This window comes from Alternaria metachromatica (genome assembly GCF_023757995.1).
Source record: "Alternaria metachromatica strain BMP 0045 chromosome Unknown scaffold_3, whole genome shotgun sequence".
Classification (NCBI taxonomy): Eukaryota; Fungi; Ascomycota; class Dothideomycetes; order Pleosporales; family Pleosporaceae; genus Alternaria; species Alternaria metachromatica.
Genome location: NW_026055494.1, coordinates 1,860,296 through 1,884,296, shown reverse-complemented (window position 1 = coordinate 1,884,296; position 24,001 = coordinate 1,860,296). Strand labels below are relative to the sequence as shown.

Below are 24,001 nucleotides of genomic sequence, written 5' to 3'. Positions count from 1 at the left end.
AAATGCGATGCTGAGCTTCACCCTGCATCTGATAGGCTCAACCCTGCTTATCGTGCTGGCATGCCATCGTCCGTACTCTACCAAGTTGACCACTCACGTGCCACTATGTGTGTGAGTATCTTCAACCTATGTGGAGCTACATATCCACGGATTTACAGTTCAGATAGATTGTCTATCACGTGAATTTGGTAATACTATTAGGATGTCAAGTGCGCGCCCTTCCATACCCCTCACCCTCATGCGTGTCACTGCGCCCTTCTCGCCGTCTTCAACAGCTTTTTCCAACATTCCTTTTCAGGAAACATCGTCGAGTAGGATTATGAGACATCTGGCTAGCGTTGTGCTCTTCCACGCCCTTTGCCCATGGTAGCGCAGCCATCGATCCATGTGCCGAAACTTCCCAAGAGGACGAACAAAAATGACTGATAGCAGCAGAGCAGGCAGAATTACATTGTCGAAACCCAGTTTGATTGGACGCTGATTCAACATTCCCATACATACGTAGCCGTGTGAGTGGCTTCCGACGCCTTCAATGCAATGCTCCGCTCGTAAGCCTATCACTTGTCATATAATGTTACAGTATGTGGTTCACCCCAGTACACATCCGTACTGTCCAAATACCCAAATATCTCTGATATATACACCGCCTCGAACAATCCAATCATCTATCATCTTCATTCTTCACTGACTACTTCCTTCTCGCGACATACTACACACCCCCGGCCAACTGCACTCTTGATGACATGAGCATGCGCTACTTTTGCGCCGACACTCCTTGTCCACCTACCACCGATATCCTCGGCATCGGTGGCCAGCTGCTGTTGTAGACCAGCCGCAACACTGGCACTAGCACTTGTCTTGGGTAGTAGGCAAGTGAGGTGGAAGACGTGACCACATGCAAAGCCCACGAGCGTGTCGCGAGACAAGGGCATAGGGCCACCCTCAACAGTGGCGGTCTCTTCTTCGGCAGTAGGAAGCGTGAAAGGACGGTGGCAACCTACACAATGGCCAGGCGGTGCCTCGCCTTGAGGAGCTTCCGCAGGGGCGGGGTCGATGTTCGGTGCGTTAGTTGTGGAAGATGCCGCCGTTGTCTTCTTGTCTGCCTTGGCCGTAGCCTTTGCCGCGGAGACGGGGTCGATGCCTTTAGACTCAATGTCGATCTGTCCTTTTGCATGGCGATGCTTTTTGTGGCCTTCGCCGTCACATGGTATGACTTCGAACTTGACACCCCGTTTCTGACCGGCACGCAACGTGTCCATACCGGCTGCTACCTCGCCCCGGAGGACTCTTGCGACACCTTCTGATATAGAGTGTTGGATTTCATACTCACGCACCATGCGACCAATGCCATCCCTTAGCCCTTCGATTTCCAGGCCTTCAGGGATACGGCGGACGAGCTTGATTGGATCGATTGCTGTTCCGACCTCTTCAAGCAGACCGCGGATGAAGTGAGGCTTATCCATAGAAAAATCCAGCAAGTCGTTCCAAAGATCGGGATCATCTTGCTCTTTAGCGAACGAAATAGCGAAGCTAACGTCGGAGAGCTTCTCAATGATCAGATAAAGAGCACGTTTGGTTTGACCGGTCTTGGAGAGGATGTGCCTACAGTAGGTTAGCAAACGTGGAAAGTGATGTAGCGCGAACAGCCAATGACTTACACAAGTTCTGGAGTGTACTCTCTTCTCTCGCACTCCGCGGTAGCTTTGCTCAAATCAAAACTTTGAGATCTGCGCAGGTACTCCATCAATAGCGGTCGATCGTACTCTGCGAACAATTCCACCATGAGATCCGCGAATTCTTCTGCAACGAGCTTTCCGTCGGCTGCTAGACGATCCTCAGCCACTCTCTCTTTAGCTGTCTTGGCTGTTCGCTCATGCGTTTCTGGCTTCCAGAGTTTTCGTAGGTAGAAGTGTAGGAATGGTCTGAACGACGGGCCTTTCGCTTGCAGTTGGCTTTCGACGTCACTTGCGGGAATGGTGCCCCGGCAGCCCTCCTCTACGAGAACGTCGATGGCTTCCGCTGACGCTTCTTCTAGCTCCTCTAATTTCGTGGACGCAGACTTCATCTGTTCTTTCGAGACGCCCATCATGATGAAGCCCGGGATATCGTCGCGTACGGCTTCTACAAGGTGAAAGTCTCGTATTAGAGTCATTGCTGCTTCCGCATTTTGCAAGCGGATGTAGCAGCGTAGCGCCTCTCTTTGCCTACCACTGGCAAGGAACAATTTCGCAAGACCGTCTTGCAATATCCGCCAGTCTCGACCTTGTATGTCGCCCTCGATAGAATCCTCCGTGACGTCGCCGGCAGAGAGTTTGCTCTTGATTGCCTCAATAACACTGTTGATGTCGAACAGGTCAGGATCCCAATCTTCGAGCAAATGCTTGAAGCGTATGCGATCATGTATGATGTAGTGGCCCAGTATCACTTCGTATACCATTGAAGGTAGTGGAGGTTGTATGGGCTTCTTTGGAACATAAGGTGAGATTTCGTTGAAGTGGTTCGTTTGTGCAAACTTCCACACCCAATGTTCCCATCGTGTGGAGGTGCCGAGTACGCGACCAGCAACTTTGCCTGCCTGTTTCCATTCGCCAGCGCTAACAAGCTGTTGTACCCAGAGGTCCCCAATACGACGCTTCTCTTTTTCGACTGCAGAATTTTGGTTCGCCTTTGTAGCAGACAGCGTCGTTTGAGATTCGCTGTCATCGGCAAAGAACTCGTGTAAGCTTCCCTGCTGCTTTGTTGGGGTACCTGCATCTGAGCCGTCTGACGATGGCTGAGAGACGGACGCGATGATCTCGGGATGGTCCTCCAGAAGCTCCCACGCATCTTTGTAGTTTTCATGCTCGAGTTCCCATTGGAAGTGATCAGACAGCTCTCGTTTTATGGCCAGTACACAGTCATAGGGGCTCTGTATGAAGACCTTCAAACCCGCGGTTGCAGCGTTTGGGTGTGCCTGTTGTTGGCGCTTGCCCGATATTGAGCCAGCAGCATTTCCAGCGCTTGCTGATGACATGGAAGGCGCTCTCGACGGCGGCTTATCAGAACCGATGGGAAGGTTCATCACACTTGCCCCAGAGCTGAATATGCGAGCGGTAGCAGCGCCAACATCCCATATCCCGCCACCAATGGCTTCCAGTGCACTTCTTTGTGCAGGTGTCATCGTCTTGGGGTGTGGCACATACAACGTGCCCAAATGATAGTCCGCAGCAGATAAGCTTTCGAATCGGCTGACGGTCAGAGAGTCAACTTCAACCTCGTCCGAGGTCGCGGCATCAATGAGTTTGAGCTCAGGAGAAAGACCGTTTGTGCGACGGTGTCGCCCCCCTCTGGGAGTTGTGTCGGGCCCAGAGACTGGATTGTCATCGTCGTCGCGTGTCCGGTATGCAAGAACAAGAAGCAAAGAAGGGGTATAGAGCGAAATGCCAGAAACAATACAGTCGTCGAAACGAAGGCTAGATCTAGTTAGCAAGACGTAGGTAGTAGGAGAAAAGGGACGCACAAATGGACCACCTCGGCGCTTCCGACCGATCTCTCACCGACGTTGCGGCCGACGCCAGCTCCACCTGGCTGTATGTGAACGACCCATGCGGCATCCCCCCATCCTATGATGAGCTTTTCGAACTTCTTCGGAGGCTTCGCGTCCTTGGTGGCCTGTGGTGAGCGGTTGTGTGGTAAGGTGGCCTCGGGTTTATCAGCAAGGTGATGTCCGTTCATGCTCAATATCGCATCGTCGTCAGACTCAAGCGATCGATCGTCAATCCACTCTATGCGCGCCTTCCACACACCAGCCATCTCTTGCCATATTCGACGGTTCGGCTTTTCGATGAAACCAATCCTTTTCCAGGCGTATTCGGACTCAGCGCTATCGAGGTGAAGATCGGTGCGCATGATGCGAATGCCGTGCTCATTGGACCAGGCTACAAATTTGCCAGAAAGAGACCATTTGATGGCGGTTATAGTACCTTCTCCTGCATGCAGAACGGTATCTTTTCCACTGTGCCCGCCTAGTCCTATTGCTCCAAGCCATCCTTGAGCTGTCTGCGATGCTGAGCTGGTGTTGGCATTGGAACGCACACCCGTTGGACCTCCGACTGTGTGGATAAGCTCGCCAGCCAAGCCTCCCGATAGGTATGAGCGGTCGTTCTTGTAGTCAGGCGACAGCGCCACCGCCTGTACAGGGCGACCAAAGCTGCGTAGCGTGACATCCTTGGGGTCGATGAGTGAAGACACACATACGTGCCCATCGATAGATGACGAAGCTATGTAGATCTGATTGGAAGGTGTCGATGGCACTTGGGCCTGACGCGGCGTCCGAGGGGAGGATGCATTGCCTGCTGGAGAATCGGTTCGTCTGGTCGATGCATTGGTCTGGTCTGCTGAGCGGAGGTCTGAAGCTGTGGGCACGAAGGGCTGGGAAGCTAGTAGAGGCGATACGGAGAGTGCGGTGACGGAAGCAGCAGGATGCGCGTTGTAGGTTCGCAGGACTTGGAACGAGGGTATGCTCAGCGCATGTATGTTGCCATTGTGGGTTCCTACTATCTACATACAATCTTAGCATTCACTCGGCAGCGTGCGCCTGTCGTGGGCATGAAGCATGGAGCTATGACCGTACCATCTTGTCCCCCGCGACCATGAAGGTAGCTGTCGCGTCGCCATTGCGGTAGACGGGCCCCAAGTCCCTTGTCAGGCGGCTGTACTTGAGCTTGGGCTCTTCCTCGACCTCGTCGTCCTCATCGTCGGAGTCGTGCTCGGCGCTGGCTTTCGCTTCGCTGGCTACCTGGTCGACGGGGTGAGGGTCGCGCGCAGGCGTACGCGGTTCGTCGGGGGTGTTTTCCGCAGCCATGCTGGCGGCATGAGCTGCGGCGGGCGTGGTAGAGACCTGGGGAAGCTCCGGCGCGTGGAGATGGAGGTGTTGTTGCAGTCGATGCCCGCGTCGATCTAGGCCTATGATGCTGGCCAAGCCATTCCCGCGGACTTGCAAGGGTCTAGCTTTCCTCCGCACTGCTCCACCACCTCAAGATCCATCGCCCTGCCTCGCCGCCCGTTGCTGCGAACTATGTCCGAGCCACACTTGCGCCGGTGATGACAGCTATTCAAAAACACGCATTCAATGGCTTGACACGGTGTCTTGCTGCGCGCCGCCCGCTGAATCTTCCCCACGCCCGGTCGTTGTTGCGCACCCCCGCAAACCCACTATTCTCGACGACAAGCAGACGTGAGAAAAAGATAGACTTCACTCAGAAGCAGGACGAGGCGGCCCTGAAGGAAGAGGTCGCAAATGAGACGCAGCAAAAGCCAGATCGCAAGGGCGCGCGGAAAAATGCTGGCAAGACGTCTTTGCGCAGCATCGCAGTCGAGGCGCAGAGATCCCGGGCGTTTGTCAAGTCAAGAGGAAGAACCCGCTTCATAGATCCAGACGCCGAAACCAAGACGGTAACCGCATACTGCGCTGCCGAGACGTACGATACTGCCACCGCCGCTCGACTTGTCAAAGCCCAGGGTTACGAGCTCGATCCCTTCCAGACTGGCCTATACCCACAAGTTATACACGTCCAGACTTCCGATCGGCCGTCAGAGGTCAAGGACTTTCAACAGGGCGACATCTTCATCTTTCCGTCTGGCACCGTGGTGACATGGAATGTCCGAGAGAGAGAAGCGTTGAAGCTGGTTAACCAAGTGCTACCAGCGGCTGCTGAAGGCTCACATCTGGACTTGCTCGAAACAGAAGACTTGGACTATCTCGAAGATCCAAGTAAAGAGACCAGTGAAGTAGTCGGCGACACCATCGTCCTTGGCACAAAAGCAGAGCCAGTATCCGATAGCCCGCCATCGTCTCCTCTGGACGAGCCTCTCAACACGACCGACCAACGGCACGAAGTAGACACTGTTCTAGCAAAGATTGCTTTCTCATCTGGTCTTGCCCGTAGCACCAAGCTGGCCGTCCTGGAAACCCTCTTATCCGCTTACCAGCATTCGACGCGCGAGATCCCCAATATGCTAGCCTCCTCCAAAACCTTCTCCCCTCGGCGCAGCGCTCCATTCACGCGATCCTTCATATTGCGCAAAACGGGCGAACTACTCTCTCTTCGCGCTCAGCTGAATCTCTACTCGGAGCTCACCGACAGCATGCCCGACATCTTCTGGGACTCGCGGCACGAGTTAGGGCTCGGCGAGTACTACGATCAAGTTGGGCGGGCTTTGGATGTCGGAGTACGTATCAAAGTGCTCAACGAGAAGATTGGATTTGCACAAGAGATTGCTAGTGTGCTGAGAGAGCAGTTGAGTGAAAAACATGGATTGAGGCTTGAGTGGGCTATCATCGCACTTATCGCTGTCGAGGTTGTGCTCGAATTCTACCGGCATTGGGACGAGCGCAGGGATAGGGATGATCCGGAGAGTACCGAAGCTTTGCTGAGGCGGTACCTGGAGAGATTGGCGGAAAAGAAGGATGAACCGCGGACTGCATGAACGAGAGTTCTTATGATAGCATTTAGCGCACCTGCATTTGATACCCCACTCTGAAAATACGATCTTCTTTCCACAGGATTGAAGTAACAGGCACAAACGAAAACATGTTGATTCTAACGACCATGTCCGCCCAGCATAGGGGCACAGATATTTACAAGATTTTCCATAACCCTTAAACTATGCTAATACCCGTCTATTGGTCGTCAAGGACGTGCAGGTACTTCTTCTCTTCCCTCTTCTCCTTCTCGCTCATGGGGGGTAGATCATAGTAATTTGAGCTTCGGTAACCCTTGAGGTACTCAAAGGTCAAGCTCTTCAGCTCAACGGGGTCAATGTCCAGGTCCTTGAATGTCTTCGCATCCTTGTCAATAATCTGGTCAATGAATTCGCGCTCAACCTCATCGGCCGAGTGGATAGGCCACCAGAGAAGCTTGTTGGCGTAGTGTGCAATAGGCTTCATGAGGCGCTTGGGAATGTTGACATGGCGGCGCGGCTTCATGGCTTCCTTCTCGACGAGTTCGTTGATCTCGGCCATGGAGTACTCAGTGGGGCCGTACAGCTCGTACGTCTGGGCGGCGGTGGTGTCGTCGTGGAGCATGCGCTCGAGAGCCATGCCAACATCGATGACATGGACGGGGCGGATGCGCTCCTCTAGGTTGTTAGAGGTGACAATGTTTGACGGGTAGGCTAGGCGGTGGAGAAGACGGTCCTCGAAACCGAACATGGGCGCAGGTCGAACAATGGTGGTCTCGGGGTAGATGGAGCGTGCTACTTGCTCTCCCTGAGCCTTGGTGCGGTAGAACTCGGAGGGTGAGTCTAGGCGTGCGCTGTGCGAGGAGACCTGAACAAAGCGGTCAATGTCGTACTTGGCGACGGCATCCACAATGCGCTCTGTTCCATGGACATGTACGTCCTCCAGGTCGAAGTTCTTGGTGGGGTAGTCGCGACCAATGAGGTTGTAGACAATGTCAGAGTGTCGTACGCTCTCTTCAATCGATGCAGTGTTTCGGAGATCCATCTCGATGAAGACAACCCTGCCCAGATCTCCGGCGACCTTGAGGTGACGCTTTGCCATGTCCTCCCGGAAGGGGACCACCACTGTACATCCTGATCGGGCTATTGTCGTCGTTAGCGCAATGTCCCTCCGCTGCCCAATCGCTTCCACGCACCCAGTCGGTTCACAATGTATCGTCCCAAGAATCCAGTGGCTCCGAAGACGGTCGCGGTGTATCCTGTGATGTGTGAGCGTTGGTATAGCACGCCGGCGCGGGTCGCAGCGTACCTCCGAGCGAGGAACGTCCGCCGGAGACAGTCAAGATGGGCTTTCCAGTCCTGTGCTATGGTCAGCGTGTATTTGGCGGCGCGGGGACGAGACTGGCGAACCTAGTTATCCTGACGTCCGAGTTGAGTTGTTGTCGGCGGACGAACGTAGAGAAGTTGGCGACACGCTTCAAGGGCATTTGCGCCGACAGCGCCACTGGCGACCGAGCGCAGCGGAGTGGCAGCATGTTGGCGGCGTTCAATGGCGGCGGATATGTCGAAGAGAGCTGCTGGAGATGCCGCTGGGACGCATCAACGTCCGTGGTTGCTGGTCTTGGCGCTATGCGCTAATCGTAGCTTCCGCCGCAACGCCATCAGAGCAACACGTCCCGCACTCGCCAACAACAGCCCAGCTCCGTGATCACCTCCACCAACTCTACACCCGATACCCGCTCCCTCACCTACCATCGAAACTTCATAATCGGCAATCATGGCCATGGACACGGACACGATCCCGAACCTTCTAGGCGATGCGCGGGACGAGGCACCCGAGGAACTCCAGGAATACTTCATCGCCTTTGAGGACTTTTGGGAGCGAAAGCTATGGCACGAGCTTACCGACAAGCTCATCGAGTTCTTCGACCACCCAGAGAGCGCCAAGCAGCGGATACCCTTCTTCGAGACCTTCATCAAGAGCTTCGCAAACAAGATCAACCAGCTGAAGCTCGTCACCTTGGGACTCAACACAGCCTCACAGTACAAGGGTAGGATGCGCCATGTGGGGTGAAAATACACAGCAGCTGACTCTCACAGACGACAAGGAACGCCTCACCTTTGTCAATGACCTCGCAAAGAGCGTCAACAAGCCCGCCTCACAAGACGCCTACGTATACGCCACAGTCGCCGCCGCCAGCATACAGCTACAATTAAAAGACGAGGAGGGTGCCAAGAAGAAGCTCGACGAGTGCGAGCAGATACTGGACACGTTCGATTCGGTCGAGACCGTCGTGCATGCCTCATTCTACCGCGCAAGCGCAGAGTACTACAAGTCCAAGCACGAGTTCGCCGCATACTACAAGAACGCCCTGCTGTTCCTCGCCTGCGTCGACCTTAACGACCTGGAGCTGCGCGAACGCCAGTCTCGCGCCTACGACCTCAGTATTGCCGCCCTCGTTTCAGATTCCATCTACAACTTCGGAGAGTTGCTGCTGCACCCTATCCTCGACTCGCTCGTCAACACCCCACATGCGTGGCTCCGCGATCTCCTCTTCGCCTTCAACCGCGGCGATTTGATGGCATACGACGTCCTTTCCAACAACATCACCAAGGTTCCGCTCCTCAAAGAGCACCAGACCTTCCTCTACCAGAAGATCTCGCTATCCGCCCTTACAGAGACCGTGTTCCGTCGCCCACCCCACGACCGCGCCATGACCTTCTCCGAAATCTCCCAAGAGACCAAGGTACAACCGAACGAGATTGAGCACCTGATTATGAAGGCGCTGAGCTTGGGACTGCTGAAAGGACAAATTGACCAGGTTGCGGAGATTGCACGCATCAACTGGGTACAGCCCAAGGTTCTAGACATGAAGCAGATTGAGGGCATGAGGTCGAGGTTGAAAGAGTGGGACGCCAGTGTCAACCAATTGGGCAACTGGATCGAGGGTGTCGGCAAGGATGTTTGGGCTGCTTGAACAAGGTGCACGTTCGACTAGACGATGAGGACTCGCCTTCCAGAGGAAGCCATGTCAATGCTTGACGGGTGACATGTATCAGTTGATGCAACACGCGTGCATACGATGTAATCATAGATAGTGGCCATAGATGGTCAACGAACGAAAAGACTCATGACACCCCGTACAACTCTCTTGCTTATACATGACATACGCTACAACCCATTTTTGACCATTATTGCCAGAACCCAGTGGAAACTACCAAAGCTCCCACCAACCACGCAGGGAACCAGACTAACCAAACAACAACCTGCGTCCACATGCCCCAAATGTGCCATCCAATGGCACTCTGCGTGAGCACGTCCATAAGACCCACTCCTAGCAGCTTGGTTGCAGTCTGCACAACAAGGAGGGGATTCGTCATGGCCAAAACCAACATCTGCAGCCCTGTGATGCTATTGTTACCACTCCTGCGTACATAACTCAACGGTACACACAGCACACCGACCAAAATACTCAAACTAAAGTTCAGCGTCGCCAGTGCCGCAAGGAACATGCCTAGTAGCAGCAACGAGAAACACTGGAATAGGCAGAGAGCTTGTGGGGTGAGGACATCGGGAGCAGACCACCAGAAGAGGAAGGTTATGATGAGCGGGGCGAGCGTGGTAACATTGCAGGCTGTGAGGAAGAGGTTGGGAAGGTGGTCGGCGTCCCAGTTACTGAAGAGGTAGAGGGGAATCAGACCGGAGGCGTGGGCGGCGAGGACGAGTATGAGGGGGAAGAGGAGGTGGCGTTCTGTTATCGCTGTGCTGGCTATGGGCACAATGGCCAAGGAGCCGTCTTTTTCGACGAGTTCTGTTGCTGGTTGTTCGGGTTCAGGCTTCTTTTCACCTTCAGATTTCTCCTTGACTTCTGGATCCTTTGCCTTGGTGTCTGCGGGAGATGGCTTCTCGACGGGGGCCTTCTTGGGGTTTGTGGCTGCGGGGTTACCAATGGGCTTCGTAGTACGTCCGCTCTTTACCCACAATGCCATGGCTGCGATGCTGAAGTTGAACGCAATTAGCATGGCAGAGGGAAGGTATGTGCCGATGCTGACGAAACGCTTGTCTTGCAACAACAGGTAGAAGAAGAAACTCTGGTGCAGATGTTCAAGGAGGTTGTTCAAGCTTCGGAAAAGCGACTCAATCGTCTTGCCCAGTGACATCTCGTCGTGCCAGCCATTTCCGACTGTCACCAGTGTAATCGCGTCGACGTGGTATGGAATGAAGGATGAATGGGGTCCGGTTGCATGACCAATGCCTTGCGAGAGCATGCCTCGGAGCATAGTCTGAAGACGCTCCTTGTATGAGTCCTTGTGGTCCCACATCCGTTGAATCACACAGCCGATGCCCATTTGGCTGGAGGCGATCTGGACCGCGGTGTTGAAAAGATCCAGGTTGGGAAGTTGACCGTTTATGCCATCATACACCACATGCAGTTTATCGTATCGGTGACCCCATGGACCAGCAGGATAGTCGACTGCGACCGCTCCTTGTAGTGCCCCGCTCTTGATCTTCAAGCTCTCGACGTAACGTGTATCGTGGGCCTCGTGGTACGCATCGACCCAAGCTTGGGATCCGATTGTGCTGTCGCCGGGAATGAGCAAGATGATGTCCTTGCTCCATAGACTCCAGCGCTTGAAGTAGCGCGCCAGTGTGAGAACCAATGCGACACCAGAGTTGTTGACCTCGTCTGCCATGTTCTTCCAAGCTCCAATTAGCACAATTGCTTCGGTGGCATCCGCGCGAGGTCCCTGGAGGATAGCGTAGACATTTTCGTTTGCGATTGTTTGGTTCGAGACGGTGTAGTTGTAGTGCTGGGTCGCGACTTTGAGGTTCTGTTCGCGGAAGATGGCTTCGAGTCGCTGTGAGCGCCTGTTATCTGGTTAGTCTCTCTTCGTAAATTATGTAGTATATACGCACTCGGCGACAGGCTTTTCTATCAATCCATGGACCTCATGGCGATAGGCGCGGAACACGTTGTGCTCGCTTCCGGTGAAGTAGGTGTGTACCTGTCCAGGCAAGAGCGCGTTCTCAGAGACATATGTCCTGCGCGAGTAGTCGTTTAGCGGAAGAACCAGCAGCCACCCTATTCCAATGATGATGCAGAGCGCGGAGAGGTAAGGCGGTAGCTTGAGCAGGCGTTTGTCTTGCCGGAGCGCCAGTATCGAGGCTTCCCATGTCAGCTGTTCGTCCGTCGCATATCGCCAGAGCAGAACTCACACAAGAGAGCCATGTTGGAACGTCAATGGCACGTCATGTAAGAGGACAGAAAGCGAAAACCGGGTCGTGACCTGCCCTCTGCCCAGCATCCCACATATCCGTCTGGGAAGGTGCTAAGTCGACTCCAGCGGGAGGATCGTCACTAGCGCGGCTCTGGACCCTAGTCCCATCCATGGATAGTAATCTTCGTGTCTGTTCTCTTAGCAACACACGCGCCTGCATAACAACTCTGCCAACGCCCGGCGTGCTCGCTCCGACCATGCCTATGACCTCGATTCCCCAGATCAGCCCTGCCCGTATACGGTCGTATATCCTGCGCCTGCCGTTCTGCACCAAAGTGCTAGTCGCCGCCATTGTAGGACTATGGGTTGCAACAATTCCCTTCCCGTGGATTAGGGACTTTGGCGCCCTGGAGCCGGCCAAGATGGATTTGACGCAGAGTATGTTTGTTTTGTTACTACTAGGGGAACGTGGTCGGCCACAGTGCTTGTGTTCTGGTCTTGCATCGCGGCGTGGGCGCATCATGGGGCGCGGAACCCACGGAGCTGGCATTGAAGACGGAGGAGAACGTAGCAGGGGACATGCTGCACTTGACTTTCGTCTGATCCAATATGAACATAATGCTAATACAATACACTCGTAGTGCACCGACTCAATCTGTTTCCCGTCCTACATTGGAACTTTATCCACATGATCTTCAACCTCGTCGCCGTGACGCCACTCATCGAGCGATTCGAGTCCGAATACGGAACACTCGTTACATTGGCGCTTTTCACTGGGCGTAAGATATCAACTGGGTGATATGTATAGATAATGAGCTGACCAGACGGCAGCTTTTGGAACGATACCCGGGGGCGTGTACACATTATTGGAAAAGTATGTACTGAGGAGTAACACCTCAGTCATGGGCGCGAGGTATGCCAGATGGGTTTCCAGGGCCGTATGAGGTCGTGCTAATAGCAACAGTGTATGGGTGTTCCTCCTTCTGTCTGCAGAAGTAATGAAGACGCACAAGGCGAACCCGTACTTCAGGTACCACCACGCAACCCCTCTTCTCAATCCAACAACTAACTCTCCGCAGCGTCGGACCATACAAAATCCCCACCTGGACGACGCCCCTGATCCTCATTGTCCTGACCAGCATCCTCGTCCCCTACGTCAGTCTAGTCGGCCATCTTTGCGGCGCAGGTCTCGGCTACCTCTGGGCTTCCGGATACATCAAGTTCCTCGTACCGCACGAGAAGATACTGAGATGGGTTGAGACCAAGCTGAACTTGCTTGGAAGATTACCGCACTACGTCAGTGTCGACCAAAAGACGTACGGCCGATACGGTGTACTGCCAACAACGAGCGTGCCGCTGAGTAATAGAACTCCGGATGGAGGGCAACGACTTGGGCCATAGTCTTTGATCGAATGAAGTAATATGGTGTGGGCGGTCGACTTGCTAACGGCGTTTTGGTATTGCTCGGTTCCTACGTCACGACGAGGCGTCACGGTCACGGTGTGTTGTGCTACTCATAATACGGAAGATAGAGTATCCTGTACCGATATGTAGATTTGACGCGATACGGCATAATTCTAATGTTCTCCAAGGTATAGATGATTATGGCTTACCACGGTTCGCCAACCCCGCATTGGATTCTACCCACTCACACTAGTCTGCAGACCTCTGATGCCAACAAATGTTCTCTCTAGCCCCACCAACGAAGTCATCGACCTTTACCCACCTTTGAACACTGGCTATTCCGTGAGTAACGTCAATCTATTTTGTTCGATTTTGAAAATTGCCATCAAATAAGTTATCAGCTTAATAAGCTTCCTTGGGTAAGTCGCAACTCAGCACCGTTCTTAGCAATCAACGCTAATACCCCACAAGTGTAGTCGGTTATCACGTCGGTCTCATATCATAGAGTATGACTATTCTTAGCAATAGAAATCCGAAGGCCACCAGTTGTAAGTATTCACTGCGATGTCCGGGGTTCGAATCAGAGTACTAACTTTCCGGTTTTCAGCGAATCTGGTAGGGAGCAGATTCTTTTTGCTGAGCTCTAGTTATAGGGAAGGTTGTGTTGTGTGTATGTGCAGAAGTGACACTGTTTTTTTTATACATCTTCGCATCAAGGTACAGCAACAATAACCAGCCCAAACCAAGACCAGGCCCTACTCTGAGTTAAGGACGCATTCTTTCTTATTAATACACTACATAGGATAATGATGTTATATTCTCTGCATGTCTGCTGCATCGCATTCCTGAATTTCAAGGTCGCTTACACATCCACATTAAACACGTCTGCTCTTAGCATTTTAATTTGCAGCGCATCTCAGAGCTACTTACACAAATCAACATCTTATTCGCATACAAAATCTGTGTTTGCTGTTTCGCATTGCGTTTACGTACATTGCTGCCGCGCGATGCCCACGCGTTGTCTTTTGAGAGTTCGCGACATACCCAAGACACTTCAGTGCGGATTGATGCTACCAGAAACGGCAATTCCAACAAAGCGTAGATTGTGGCACTATCAGAGGGGCAAAACAATGAGGGGCGAAAGGCGCGAGGGGCACAGCGGGGTGGTCGTGGAGGGGCAACCTGGACTGTGTTAAGAGAGGGGCACACCGGACATCTCGTGGTGTTGCTCACACTTCAGCTAGCACAATAGTTGGAAAGAGGCGACATTACTGTTGTTCTTCTCAATGATCAAGTGGCGCATCTTCACGCCTTGTTATGACTTTTCGTGAGTACTCCGGGGTACTTACGAATGTTCAGCAAGTCTCCATCTCTTTATTTGAACGATACCCCGTCAGGCAGTGCGAAGACCTCGTCCACAAGAGCAGGCAACTTAGGCTTGAACTCGCTGTCAGTTTAAGAAACCACTGCGACAAGCTCGTGATACCGTCCTTGATCCGGGAAATGTCAAAGTTATCAACTGTATATATACATCATGTAGAGCTCATATGTAACCTGGGTCTAACCCCAAGAAGCTGCATCCTTCAGGAAATGAAGTGCGCATTTGATTCACACTGCGGTATAGTCCTGATCCGGGCTAAAGTTGTCCAAAAGAGCGGTTAAGGCTTTGGACACTTGTTAAACAGTTAGACTGTATGCTTGATGCTTTGTCTATAATAACAGGCCGGGAGCTGATAGAAAAACAAATTCTACCATGTAAGATCTGAATCAGAAAACTTTAATGTGCGTGATCTTCACAATGCATCTATTCGCAGGCACCCCAACCTGAGAAGACACTGAACAGGTCTACAGCCTACATCAACATAGAAACATGCATTGTAGGTAACGTAACGTCGACGTAGGCTCTAGACCTATTTAGTCTTTTCTTGTGTGAGGTGCAGGTAAGATGCTGTCCTCATTCGCAGCTGTACAATCCACCCTTCTCATGTGCGCCCTCTATGCGAAAACACCTTCACGATGTTCCCTCCCGGGCCCTCTATCCATGCGCGTGCTATTCTTGGTCGCATTACGATCTCTCACTGTATATGAGTCTGTCATACTGCGCCCCGCGTGCCAGATATAATGCGAGACTTGAGAGCATAATAGCCCTGTAGTCAGGTTTCGTAAATCGTACCAGTAGCTTCATATCAGAGAGCTGGCAGTTTCGAAAAAGCTAGCGGCTACAGATTTCCGCAGGCATAGATAGGCTGCAATGAATGTAACGTTTGTCTCGATCGTGGATAATAACAGTTGTAGGGAATCTTGAGGACGAACGATGAAGTCAGACAGTTGCTGCTGCTAGATACAGTACCACACTCTTTGAACTAATTATTGTCTTTGTCCTAGATAAATGAGCATGCTGTCCAGAGTATCTTCCAACTCAGGCAAAAAGCCTCGGTTCAAGTCTAGGTTGAATGGTTTCAGTCTCATCCTCTAGGCAAGCAGTAGTTAGTTCCGCACAGAAGTTATCTTGCACGCGCATCTGTCAGATTCTAGATACCAGATATTGGTGGCGTCTGGGGGCGAGAACAATTGAGGATGGAGGTTTAGCCACGCGAGGGTAACGTGCGAAGTTTGGGACGCCTAAATCCGATCTTTGGATGGTGGTATTCGCGTAAAAGCCAATTTCGACCACAACAGCCGGCAAGTTCTCACTCTGGTCTTGAACGCCTCAATTCATGGTTGTTCCATTTTTGAATTGCGATCGAATCGTCTCGTGCCAGTCGCGAAACGACCTCGGGACAGCCTGCCCATGCGCTGTTATGTGTCGATCATCTTGTATTTCCCTCAACACGCGGAAGCTATGCACGACTCTGCTCATCGCGTAATACAGCCGTTGTAATCTTGCCTATGCATATTACATGCTTCCGAGGCGCCACAGCTGAGTTTGTGATGGGCGCGCGCCGCCCCTGCTAGTTTTAGCTACCTAGCGCACAACAGGCTGGGAAGACGCGATATTTCCACGGCTCTCGGTCTGTCGTACAAAGTATTCGGAGACATAACGCCGCGACTATTCACTGTTTTTAGATGTTGAAGAAGGTATGGAGGCTAGGTGAAGGTCCGCGGAACTTTAATTGGCAGCGCATGAGAGCACTTGACGTATGTGACGGACCTTGGCGTCAGGCCCTCTGTACTACGGGAATGCGCGAATAGTAGCGAGACACACAACATCCATAGTGCGTGCCGATCGGATCTGTTGCCGATCGAATCAGCCGCTCCTAGTACCAGGTAGTTGGCAGTGGCTGTAACGCCGTCTATACACGGAGTTTGAAAAGTATGAGAGACCTTCCCCAGTTGGACATGCCGGCCTGTTCGGATTCTTCTGGAATGCGAATATCTACTACGCAGAGTAGTAGGCCACCTCGCACACTCACATGTATCCTTGACATGCAGAACCTCGGTGCCCGAGCTCCTCGCCTTCGAGATTTTTACGGGTCCTTGCATGTCGTGTGAATACCTATAAGAAGTGGTCCGAGACGTGCACTTGGCATAGTTAGTAGGCCCGTTGTCCTTCATACGTCTTTTACCGTAGTTGAGCCTCATTTCAAAAGATCGGCGTTAAGTCCTCCAGTCTTGTCATACTTCAACATCGCTTGCTCCCACAGATTGAGCTTGACATAACCTCTCCTTCCCAAGCCACACATCATGCGGGGTGTTCTTCAAGTCGCCCTACTTCTGCCTTTGGCCGTGGGGAATGCGCTTCCCCACGACCGAGCGCAGTTTAAAAAGAGACCCTTCGACCATGTTGACGACATTCTCGCAGGCTTGGGTAGCATCAAGCAGGACCTGATGGCTGGTGGCGCTGCAATCAACCAGCAGCTCTATCAAGCCACTCAAAAGCCCGCGCAGTACGAAAAGTGCAACCCCAGCAACGTCCAAGTGCGGCAGGAATGGTAAGTCTCCGGAACCTAATGCTCCTCGATAACCATGCTGATCGTCTTGAAGGTCTACCTTCTCCAAGGCTGAGAAGAAGGCATACATTAGTGCGGTTCAGTGTCTAACTGAGCTGCCGTCAAAGACACCGAAGGAGATGTGCCCCGGTTGTAGAAATCGCTATGACGATTTCGTGGCCACCCACATGCAGCAGACCTTCAACATCCAGTAGGTCTCCCTTTGGAACACGAATGTGATATACGTACTGACTTTGTCCACCAACGTCTAGCGTTACGGGTAATTTCCTTACATGGCACCGATACTTTACCTGGGCGTATGAGCAGACTTTGCGCAATGAATGCGGCTACAAGGGCACGCAACCTTACTGTAGGTGTCTCTGTACGAACTGCATGTGATGCATACGCTGATTTCGTACACCAATATCTAGACAGCTACTCCAGATGGCACAAAGATCCTACAAAGTCGCCTCTGCTCGACGGCTCTGCGACGTCGATTTCTGGACAGGGCGCTAAAGGATGCAGCAATCAGACATGGACTGGAGTCCCGTCGAACGATCAACCAGTCATCAAGATTCCGCATGGCCAAGGTGGTGGCTGCGTGACCTCAGGACCGTTCACGAACTTCACTGTCAATCTCGGACCGTTGGTTCCTGCATCCAAATGTGTCCGACCGAATCCCGATCCGTCCGGCCTAGGATACAACCCCCGTTGTCTCATGCGCGATATCAACGGCTTCACAGGAGAGGGATGGCTGAAGGACGACGACGTGGTTTCTCTGCTCCAGAGTGACGACTACCAAACGTTTTGGGAGGTTTTGCAAGGTGGGCCAATGGGGAACAGCTTCGCGAACGGTTTCATGGGCGTGCACACGGCCGGTCACTTTATCATTGGCGGCGATCCGGCGGGTGATTTCACGGCATCTCCTGGAGATCCCTACTTCTTCTTCCACCACTCGTCGATTGACAGGCTTTACTGGACTTGGCAGAACCTGAAGCCGAGTGAGCGTACAACTGCCTTGTATGGACCTACCTTCATCGGAACCCCGACCTCGCCCAATGCAACACTCAACGACACCCTGAGCATGGGGGCAGCATATCCTGGGCCCATCACCATAGAAGATGCGTCGAGCACCATGGGCGGACCATTCTGCTACATCTACATTTAGCCTGTAGTGTTTTGGCTTCGTCGTTTTTGGAACAATTTATCCTTTGGATTGGTATTGCACTGTTCCGTTCGTGATACGTGCGCCGAGTTTCGATACTGATCGTCGTTGACACATTGTCGGAAGAGCCGAAGTCGGACCTAGAGTTGCGATGCTAGACATTAGGTGGTACCTGGTTCCGATCAAGCTCTTCTGATCAGCTGTGGTACAAGCTGTTCGGCCTTCCATGTGATTTTAGCATGTGACATCGCGATAGCGATGGTTGTTGGAGGCGATACCCAAGAGCATCGATGCAGGCAATGACCGTGAGAGGCGGTGCGGCACCGATCCACGAACTCTGCCTTCCCCAGCAAGGTTGCGTAGTTGACCGTCGCGTCGCCCGACGGCGCGCAGATTGACGCCCTGGGCGGGTGTTGCCCTTGACACAGCTATGGACAATGGTTTTGTAACGACGAGCCAAGAGCGACAAGTAAGTGCGGGCTAGTGTCATTGTTTGGGTCGTTGTGATGCGTCTGTGATGGAATGGTAGTGACGACTTGTGGCGGCGCTTGGGCAGCCGGAGATAACTGCCCAAGTTCACTATGTCCGGCACTACAAGATTGACCGATTACTGTCACCTCAGTCTCCCAACAAGCAAACCCATGATGTCGACCACTTGAACGCAATCGCACCTATTGATTCTGGAGTTTGGTGTGTCATATCCAATTTCTACACGAGTGCGAAATCTTCACCCAGGAAGTGCTGTCCTGTCGTCTATCATACCTAGGTAGATTTTGATCAAAGTTGATTGGGAATCAGCATCTGGGAGAGGCAGACTCGAGCATGCAGACACTCGAACGGCATCGCTGCAATATGTGATTGTAGTGTCACCCGATCGCTAGTGCATCCCAGCTAGTCTTGTAGATACGAGCTTGATCTAGGGCACTCTCGAGCTGTTATTGAACTCATTTAGCGCAAGTACCAATAGGTGGCACAGTCGAACTGTCGCAATTCTATAAGACTATCCATACTAGAAGAGATAGAGATAGTCTACGGCTAACTTCAGGCCATGAGATATCAGGATAAGTATAATCCGCAACGCTCAAGAGATAGCGAAGACCTAAGAGAACACGCCCCGAAAACCACCAGTCCAAATAATCTACCTGCTCATCGTCTGTGCGATACGTACTCAAAAGGATGCAGGGGGTCAACAACCTAGTCCAGCTGCCGAGATAAGTCCCTGCACCAAGAGGTGGGAAGCCAACCGTGGGGTAATTATAGTCAGGCCAATACTCCTCGTAGGTAGTTTACACTACAATTGTTAGGTCTCAGTCAACAGAAGCTCCAAAGCGCTATTCCGCAGTCAACGGCAGCCTAAGTTGTTTAGGTATTCAGTGATGTACAAAATACTGCACCTGCAACACGAGACTCGAAGAGCGATACCAAGTGATCTTAAACTCAGTACATACTCGCATCTAAATTATCGGCTTTTTGCAAACGTCTTTACATTATGCAAAAGCTGATACAAAAGTAAGACAAGACCGAAAGCATCAGGTAATGATTTGGCGATGCATCTGTGAAGTTCGTCCGCCTCAGTACTGCGGAGTTCCGCAGGACGGGAAGTGGATGAGTCGCGACCCCCCTGAACCCCATAGTCGTGACTGCTGCGTGTTGTACAAAATGAAATCTGCCCCAAAATCGACTAAGGGCCTTCGTGATCTTCTTACCTCTTTCCTCCAAATCTACATTTCCTTCTTTCCATCTCATCTGTAAATAAAACCCAACATGGCGACCGATGTCAATGTCCAATCACTTATCGGTCCCGACCCACCTGCTTCTGTGAAAGGGCAGATGGCAGCGATGCGATGGGCTAAGCAAAACCCGCCTAAAGACCCAAAATCGTCCTTTGTGGGAAAGACAGTGATCATCACTGGATCGAATACTGGGATCGGCTTGCCTGCCGCCACGAAGTTCGCTACCAACGGTGCCTCCAAAGTCATCCTCGCAGTACGCAATCTCTCAAAGGGGGAAGAAGCTAAGCGCGCTATCATCGCAGAGACGGGCTGTAAAGCCGAAGTCATTGATATCCTCGAGCTCGACATGAGTAACTGGACATCTGTCAAAACCTTCGCCAACGATGTCACCAGCAGATACGACGAGATTAATATCGTCGTCTTGAACGCGGGGGTCGCGCCTCCGAGCTATGTCGAGAACGAGAGAACAGGCTACGAGACAGCCCTGCAAGTCAATATCCTATCAACGGCCTATCTCGCCATGCTACTGCTTCCCAGCCTCAAGAGTAACGCGTCCAAGGGTACTCCAGGCCAGCTCACCATAACTGGCAGCTTCGCTAGCAAGTATGTCACGCCTGCAGACGCTGAAGTCAAGAGTGGTCAGACATTGATCGACAAGCTGAATGACCCCACTGCTTTCAACGCCGCGAAGACGTATGGATTGATCAAGCTGGTCACGCAGTACATACGACAAGGCCTCGTCGACGACTTCTCCAAGGACGCCCAAGGAAATATCGACGTCTTCATCAATGTTGCATGCCCGGGCTATTGCACCACAGATCTGGGGAGAGATTTCCCATGGTATCTCGCGATGCCAACAAAATTGATGCAAATGTTTGTGGGACGCACAGCTGAACAAGGAGCGCGCGAGTTGGTCAGTGCCACGCTTCTGGGAAAGATCGGTCACAACCAATTCTGGTCTAATGACATACTGGATGAGTGAGTCCTCTGGACAAGTGTTGCACGCCATAGAAAATACTGACCTCCAGCAGTCCAGGTGAGCTGGTCATTGGGTACCAAGGGAATAAGCTGCAGTCACAGACATGGAATGAGATCCGCCGCATCTGCGAGAAGCAGGGACTGTAAGGTGACAGGGGCGGGCATCGAGCGGACAGGATGTGGGCGTTCACATGGCTTCTGTCTAATTGTTTCCAACAATATTATAGGTTTACGTCGCTCGTTAGGCTTCCCGTCCGCTCAGCCATATACAAGCATTGTACCGGCAGATTAGTACTCGGGGTCGTCTCTGGGTCAACTCTCGGTCATCGCAGCGTCAAACGCTGGAGGAGGATAAACTACATGCTCGCTCCGGAAAATGTAGGGATAAAGCGTGCATTAGCTTATTAACACACATCGCGCAATATCTCCGCATAGCGACATCCTTTATTAGTCTCTCTATCCTTTACTAGGCTATCTATCCTTTACTAAGCCCTCTATCCTTTACTAAGCCCTCTATCCTTTACTAAGCCCTCTATCCTTTACTAGGCCCTCTATCTTCTACTAGGCCCTCTATCCTTCATCAGACTCTCTATCCTTTATCAGGCTCTCCTACGTCATCAGGCTCTCTATTCGTCATTAGGCTCCCCATCCGTCATTAGGCTCTCCATCCTTCATCTGGCTCTCCATCCTGCACTTTAATGACGAAGCCTGGGAAAATGTAAATTGTATTCTCTTCTCAATTACAGGGCAAGGCCGCCATTGCTCTTCAGTTCGCCAATCAAGACTACCGCGCGCGTCTTCCACGTCCTAGTCCTCGTCTTCAGACTCCACAAGCGGTCTCTTACGTCTTGCTCTCTTGCTCGCAGTTCCCATTGCGCTCTCCTCGTTTTCCTGAAGGTTGGCCTTCTCCGCACGAAGAAGATTGTTCTTTGCCTCAGTAAAGACTACCCGGGCAATACGCGGAGTTTTTCCCTTCTTCATCGGCCAATCTTTCAGTATCAAATCACAGGCCGTGTCCAGTTCTGCTCTTGTCGCATCAGCGCTACTAAAGTGTTTGTTCTTGTTCAAAAATACGGCTGCGTAGCTGTTCAACAAAGACTTCTCTCTGTCGGTAAAGTCGATAGGGTAGGTGATTGAGCTCGCAGGTGGCATCGGAAATGTAGACGCCCATCGATGGGAGGCACGGATGGCTTCGTTCCAGACGACACCCCGCTGTTGTATGTTTTTGCCAAAAAGACCGTCTCTTTTGCGTCGACATGCTGTGGGCGCATACTCGTCGATTGCTGTAAACAATGAGCATAGCTGGGAGGAGACCTCAGTCCCTGCGTCGGCACAGTCCTGATCGTAGGGATGAAGGCGCTGCTTTTTGCACGTGGGGTTCGGCGTTCGCGCTGTTCTTTTCAGCTCTCTTGGCAACCTTCCGAGCTGTCCTGTCTGCAGTAGTACTACTACTTGAGCGTCTCCCTGTTGCCATCGCTTGAACTATGCTCTCTATTCTTTTGGGTCTTCCGGCCTTTGTACCTGTCTCTACCTTGAGCAGCGCTGTGTATCGATCGCCCTTGTTCATGCTTTCCCATTGAGCTTCCGCAGCAGGTACCTGAGCAAGCGCAATCTTGAGGTCTTCAGGCACTACGATCGTAGCAGACCCTGCGTACGCACGATCCCATCGCCCGTCTGCTTTCGCAGCATCAACGGCAGCCAGGCCAGCAGGACGCATTCGGCCGGTCTCAATAAGACGTGCCACCGTCCCGACGTTCTTCTGAGACCACATACTGTTCGCTCTCCGTGGTGTGTAGCGTACCGTCCACCAGGTCTCATCGCAGGCGTTGGCGCGACCATCTATCCAGCCATAACATAGCGCTACTTCGACGGCTTCCGCTGCCGTTATTGAGGGTGTGCCAGAATTCTTTTTGGCGAGCTTCACGTAGAGGCCGGGAGCCGTGGCATGTTCGCGCTCGAGAAAGGTTTCGAAATCTGTACACGTAGGAAACGCCTGTACGGGGAATTCGGGCGGTGTTGCCTTGGGCGGCATAGTAGCTAGTGTGGGGTTGCGGAGCAGCGGGAAACGCGATGCGGGTCTTTGCAACTGGACAGTGTCTAGTGAAGAGAGGGACATGCGGTCCTGAAGTTTGGCAGCATGCGCGTACCTATTCACCGTCATTAGAGATGGCGTGTAGTCGTGGAGTCGATGCATGTCCGTCGCAAAGATCGGAGAGGAGGCGCAGCACGTCAGGCGCGCAATCACGTGTGCACGTGTGCACGCGCCAAACCACTCTATCAAGTTGATGAGCAGAGCCGCCACTACACTTTCATCCATCGTTTGTGTCTAGCACTACGTTCGCACTTCAGCAGGCGATTGATATACGCTGTCTGCTCCCATTGCCACGTCTTCCACTGCTCTGCCTCTTCTCTCCTGCAACCCGACTGTGCCTTCCAAAGTTTAGCGAGATCCCGAGATGAGGGGTCCGGGGTAACGACTGTGGGCGCTGGGCGCGTCATCTTCAGGCAACGACCTGACACGCACGTGAAATCCTTGCAATACAAGCGCTACTAGTGCAGTTCAGTCTCAAGTTACGATTTGTCCGCTCTCACATTCGTTGCTACCCAATTGAACGCGCCTTCCATTGCTACAAGTCGCCATCTAGAGCTCAAGTCATTGGGTCTGTTCAACTCTGTTGACTATCAACACGAATGTCCAATACTCCCATCGCAAGAGCCGCTGCCCTGACGCGAGTAATTGGGCAGTCGGGTCGCCGTTACGTTGTCGAACGACTACTTCAAGACCGGCCGGGCAACCATGGACGTGTGTATCTTGCCACGTTAGTTGACACTATCCGAAACAAACAACATGGTATTCGTCTGACGTCTTTTGCAGCTCGGAGGATCGGAAATACGTACTGAAGACAGTCCCTGAGAAAACTTACAAACATTGCAAGACCATGTTTGACACTCTTCGCGGTACGCCTCACGTACGTGTTGCCGAAGACACCGACTCAGAACATTGCACTTTCATACATCCATACCGACGTGACCACCTACTGTCTTTCGTTCAGAAAGACGTTCCGCTTTCCACAACAAAACTCGTCCTTCGAGACGCTCTGCGTGGGCTCGTAGCGCTACACGCCAAAGGG

The 24,001-nt window shown here is 52.4% G+C and overlaps 9 protein-coding genes across 9 annotated transcripts; 5 read left to right on the top strand and 4 right to left on the bottom strand.

Annotated features, from left to right (window-relative positions):
• Positions 1-674: 674 nt before the first annotated feature.
• J4E83_002269 (uncharacterized protein) lies at positions 675-4,843 on the bottom strand (the record flags this gene model as incomplete). The annotated part of the gene is made up of 4 exons (XM_049329219.1): positions 675-1,602; positions 1,659-3,452; positions 3,500-4,539; positions 4,613-4,843. 4 exons carry the CDS (start codon positions 4,841-4,843, stop codon positions 675-677), a joined length of 3,993 nt encoding a protein of 1,330 aa, XP_049192191.1.
• Positions 4,844-5,082: 239 nt separating this feature from the next.
• J4E83_002268 (uncharacterized protein) lies at positions 5,083-6,468 on the top strand (the record flags this gene model as incomplete). The annotated part of the gene is made up of 1 exon (XM_049329218.1): positions 5,083-6,468. One exon carries the CDS (start codon positions 5,083-5,085, stop codon positions 6,466-6,468), a length of 1,386 nt encoding a protein of 461 aa, XP_049192190.1.
• Positions 6,469-6,661: 193 nt separating this feature from the next.
• On the bottom strand, positions 6,662-7,976 carry NUO40 (NADH-ubiquinone oxidoreductase 40 kDa subunit; the record flags this gene model as incomplete). Its single annotated transcript, XM_049329217.1, has 4 exons — positions 6,662-7,584; positions 7,638-7,700; positions 7,751-7,800; positions 7,852-7,976. 4 exons carry the CDS (start codon positions 7,974-7,976, stop codon positions 6,662-6,664), a joined length of 1,161 nt encoding a protein of 386 aa, XP_049192189.1.
• A 242-nt stretch (positions 7,977-8,218) lies between these two features.
• J4E83_002266 (uncharacterized protein) lies at positions 8,219-9,419 on the top strand (the record flags this gene model as incomplete). Its single annotated transcript, XM_049329216.1, has 2 exons — positions 8,219-8,492; positions 8,542-9,419. The coding sequence occupies 2 exons, from the start codon at positions 8,219-8,221 to the stop codon at positions 9,417-9,419; spliced, it is 1,152 nt and encodes a 383-aa protein (XP_049192188.1).
• Positions 9,420-9,633: 214 nt separating this feature from the next.
• On the bottom strand, positions 9,634-11,672 carry J4E83_002265 (uncharacterized protein; the record flags this gene model as incomplete). Its single annotated transcript, XM_049329215.1, has 3 exons — positions 9,634-11,311; positions 11,360-11,609; positions 11,660-11,672. 3 exons carry the CDS (start codon positions 11,670-11,672, stop codon positions 9,634-9,636), a joined length of 1,941 nt encoding a protein of 646 aa, XP_049192187.1.
• Positions 11,673-11,918: 246 nt separating this feature from the next.
• J4E83_002264 (uncharacterized protein) lies at positions 11,919-13,062 on the top strand (the record flags this gene model as incomplete). The annotated part of the gene is made up of 5 exons (XM_049329214.1): positions 11,919-12,099; positions 12,303-12,440; positions 12,493-12,574; positions 12,626-12,691; positions 12,741-13,062. 5 exons carry the CDS (start codon positions 11,919-11,921, stop codon positions 13,060-13,062), a joined length of 789 nt encoding a protein of 262 aa, XP_049192186.1.
• A 3,687-nt stretch (positions 13,063-16,749) lies between these two features.
• On the top strand, positions 16,750-18,162 carry J4E83_002263 (uncharacterized protein; the record flags this gene model as incomplete). The annotated part of the gene is made up of 4 exons (XM_049329213.1): positions 16,750-16,997; positions 17,050-17,205; positions 17,267-17,364; positions 17,426-18,162. The coding sequence occupies 4 exons, from the start codon at positions 16,750-16,752 to the stop codon at positions 18,160-18,162; spliced, it is 1,239 nt and encodes a 412-aa protein (XP_049192185.1).
• Positions 18,163-19,923: 1,761 nt separating this feature from the next.
• Positions 19,924-21,017, top strand: J4E83_002262 (uncharacterized protein; the record flags this gene model as incomplete). Its single annotated transcript, XM_049329212.1, has 2 exons — positions 19,924-20,870; positions 20,924-21,017. 2 exons carry the CDS (start codon positions 19,924-19,926, stop codon positions 21,015-21,017), a joined length of 1,041 nt encoding a protein of 346 aa, XP_049192184.1.
• Positions 21,018-21,677: 660 nt separating this feature from the next.
• Positions 21,678-22,902, bottom strand: J4E83_002261 (uncharacterized protein; the record flags this gene model as incomplete). The annotated part of the gene is made up of 2 exons (XM_049329211.1): positions 21,678-22,113; positions 22,205-22,902. 2 exons carry the CDS (start codon positions 22,900-22,902, stop codon positions 21,678-21,680), a joined length of 1,134 nt encoding a protein of 377 aa, XP_049192183.1.
• Between the last annotated feature and the right edge of the window lie 1,099 nt (positions 22,903-24,001).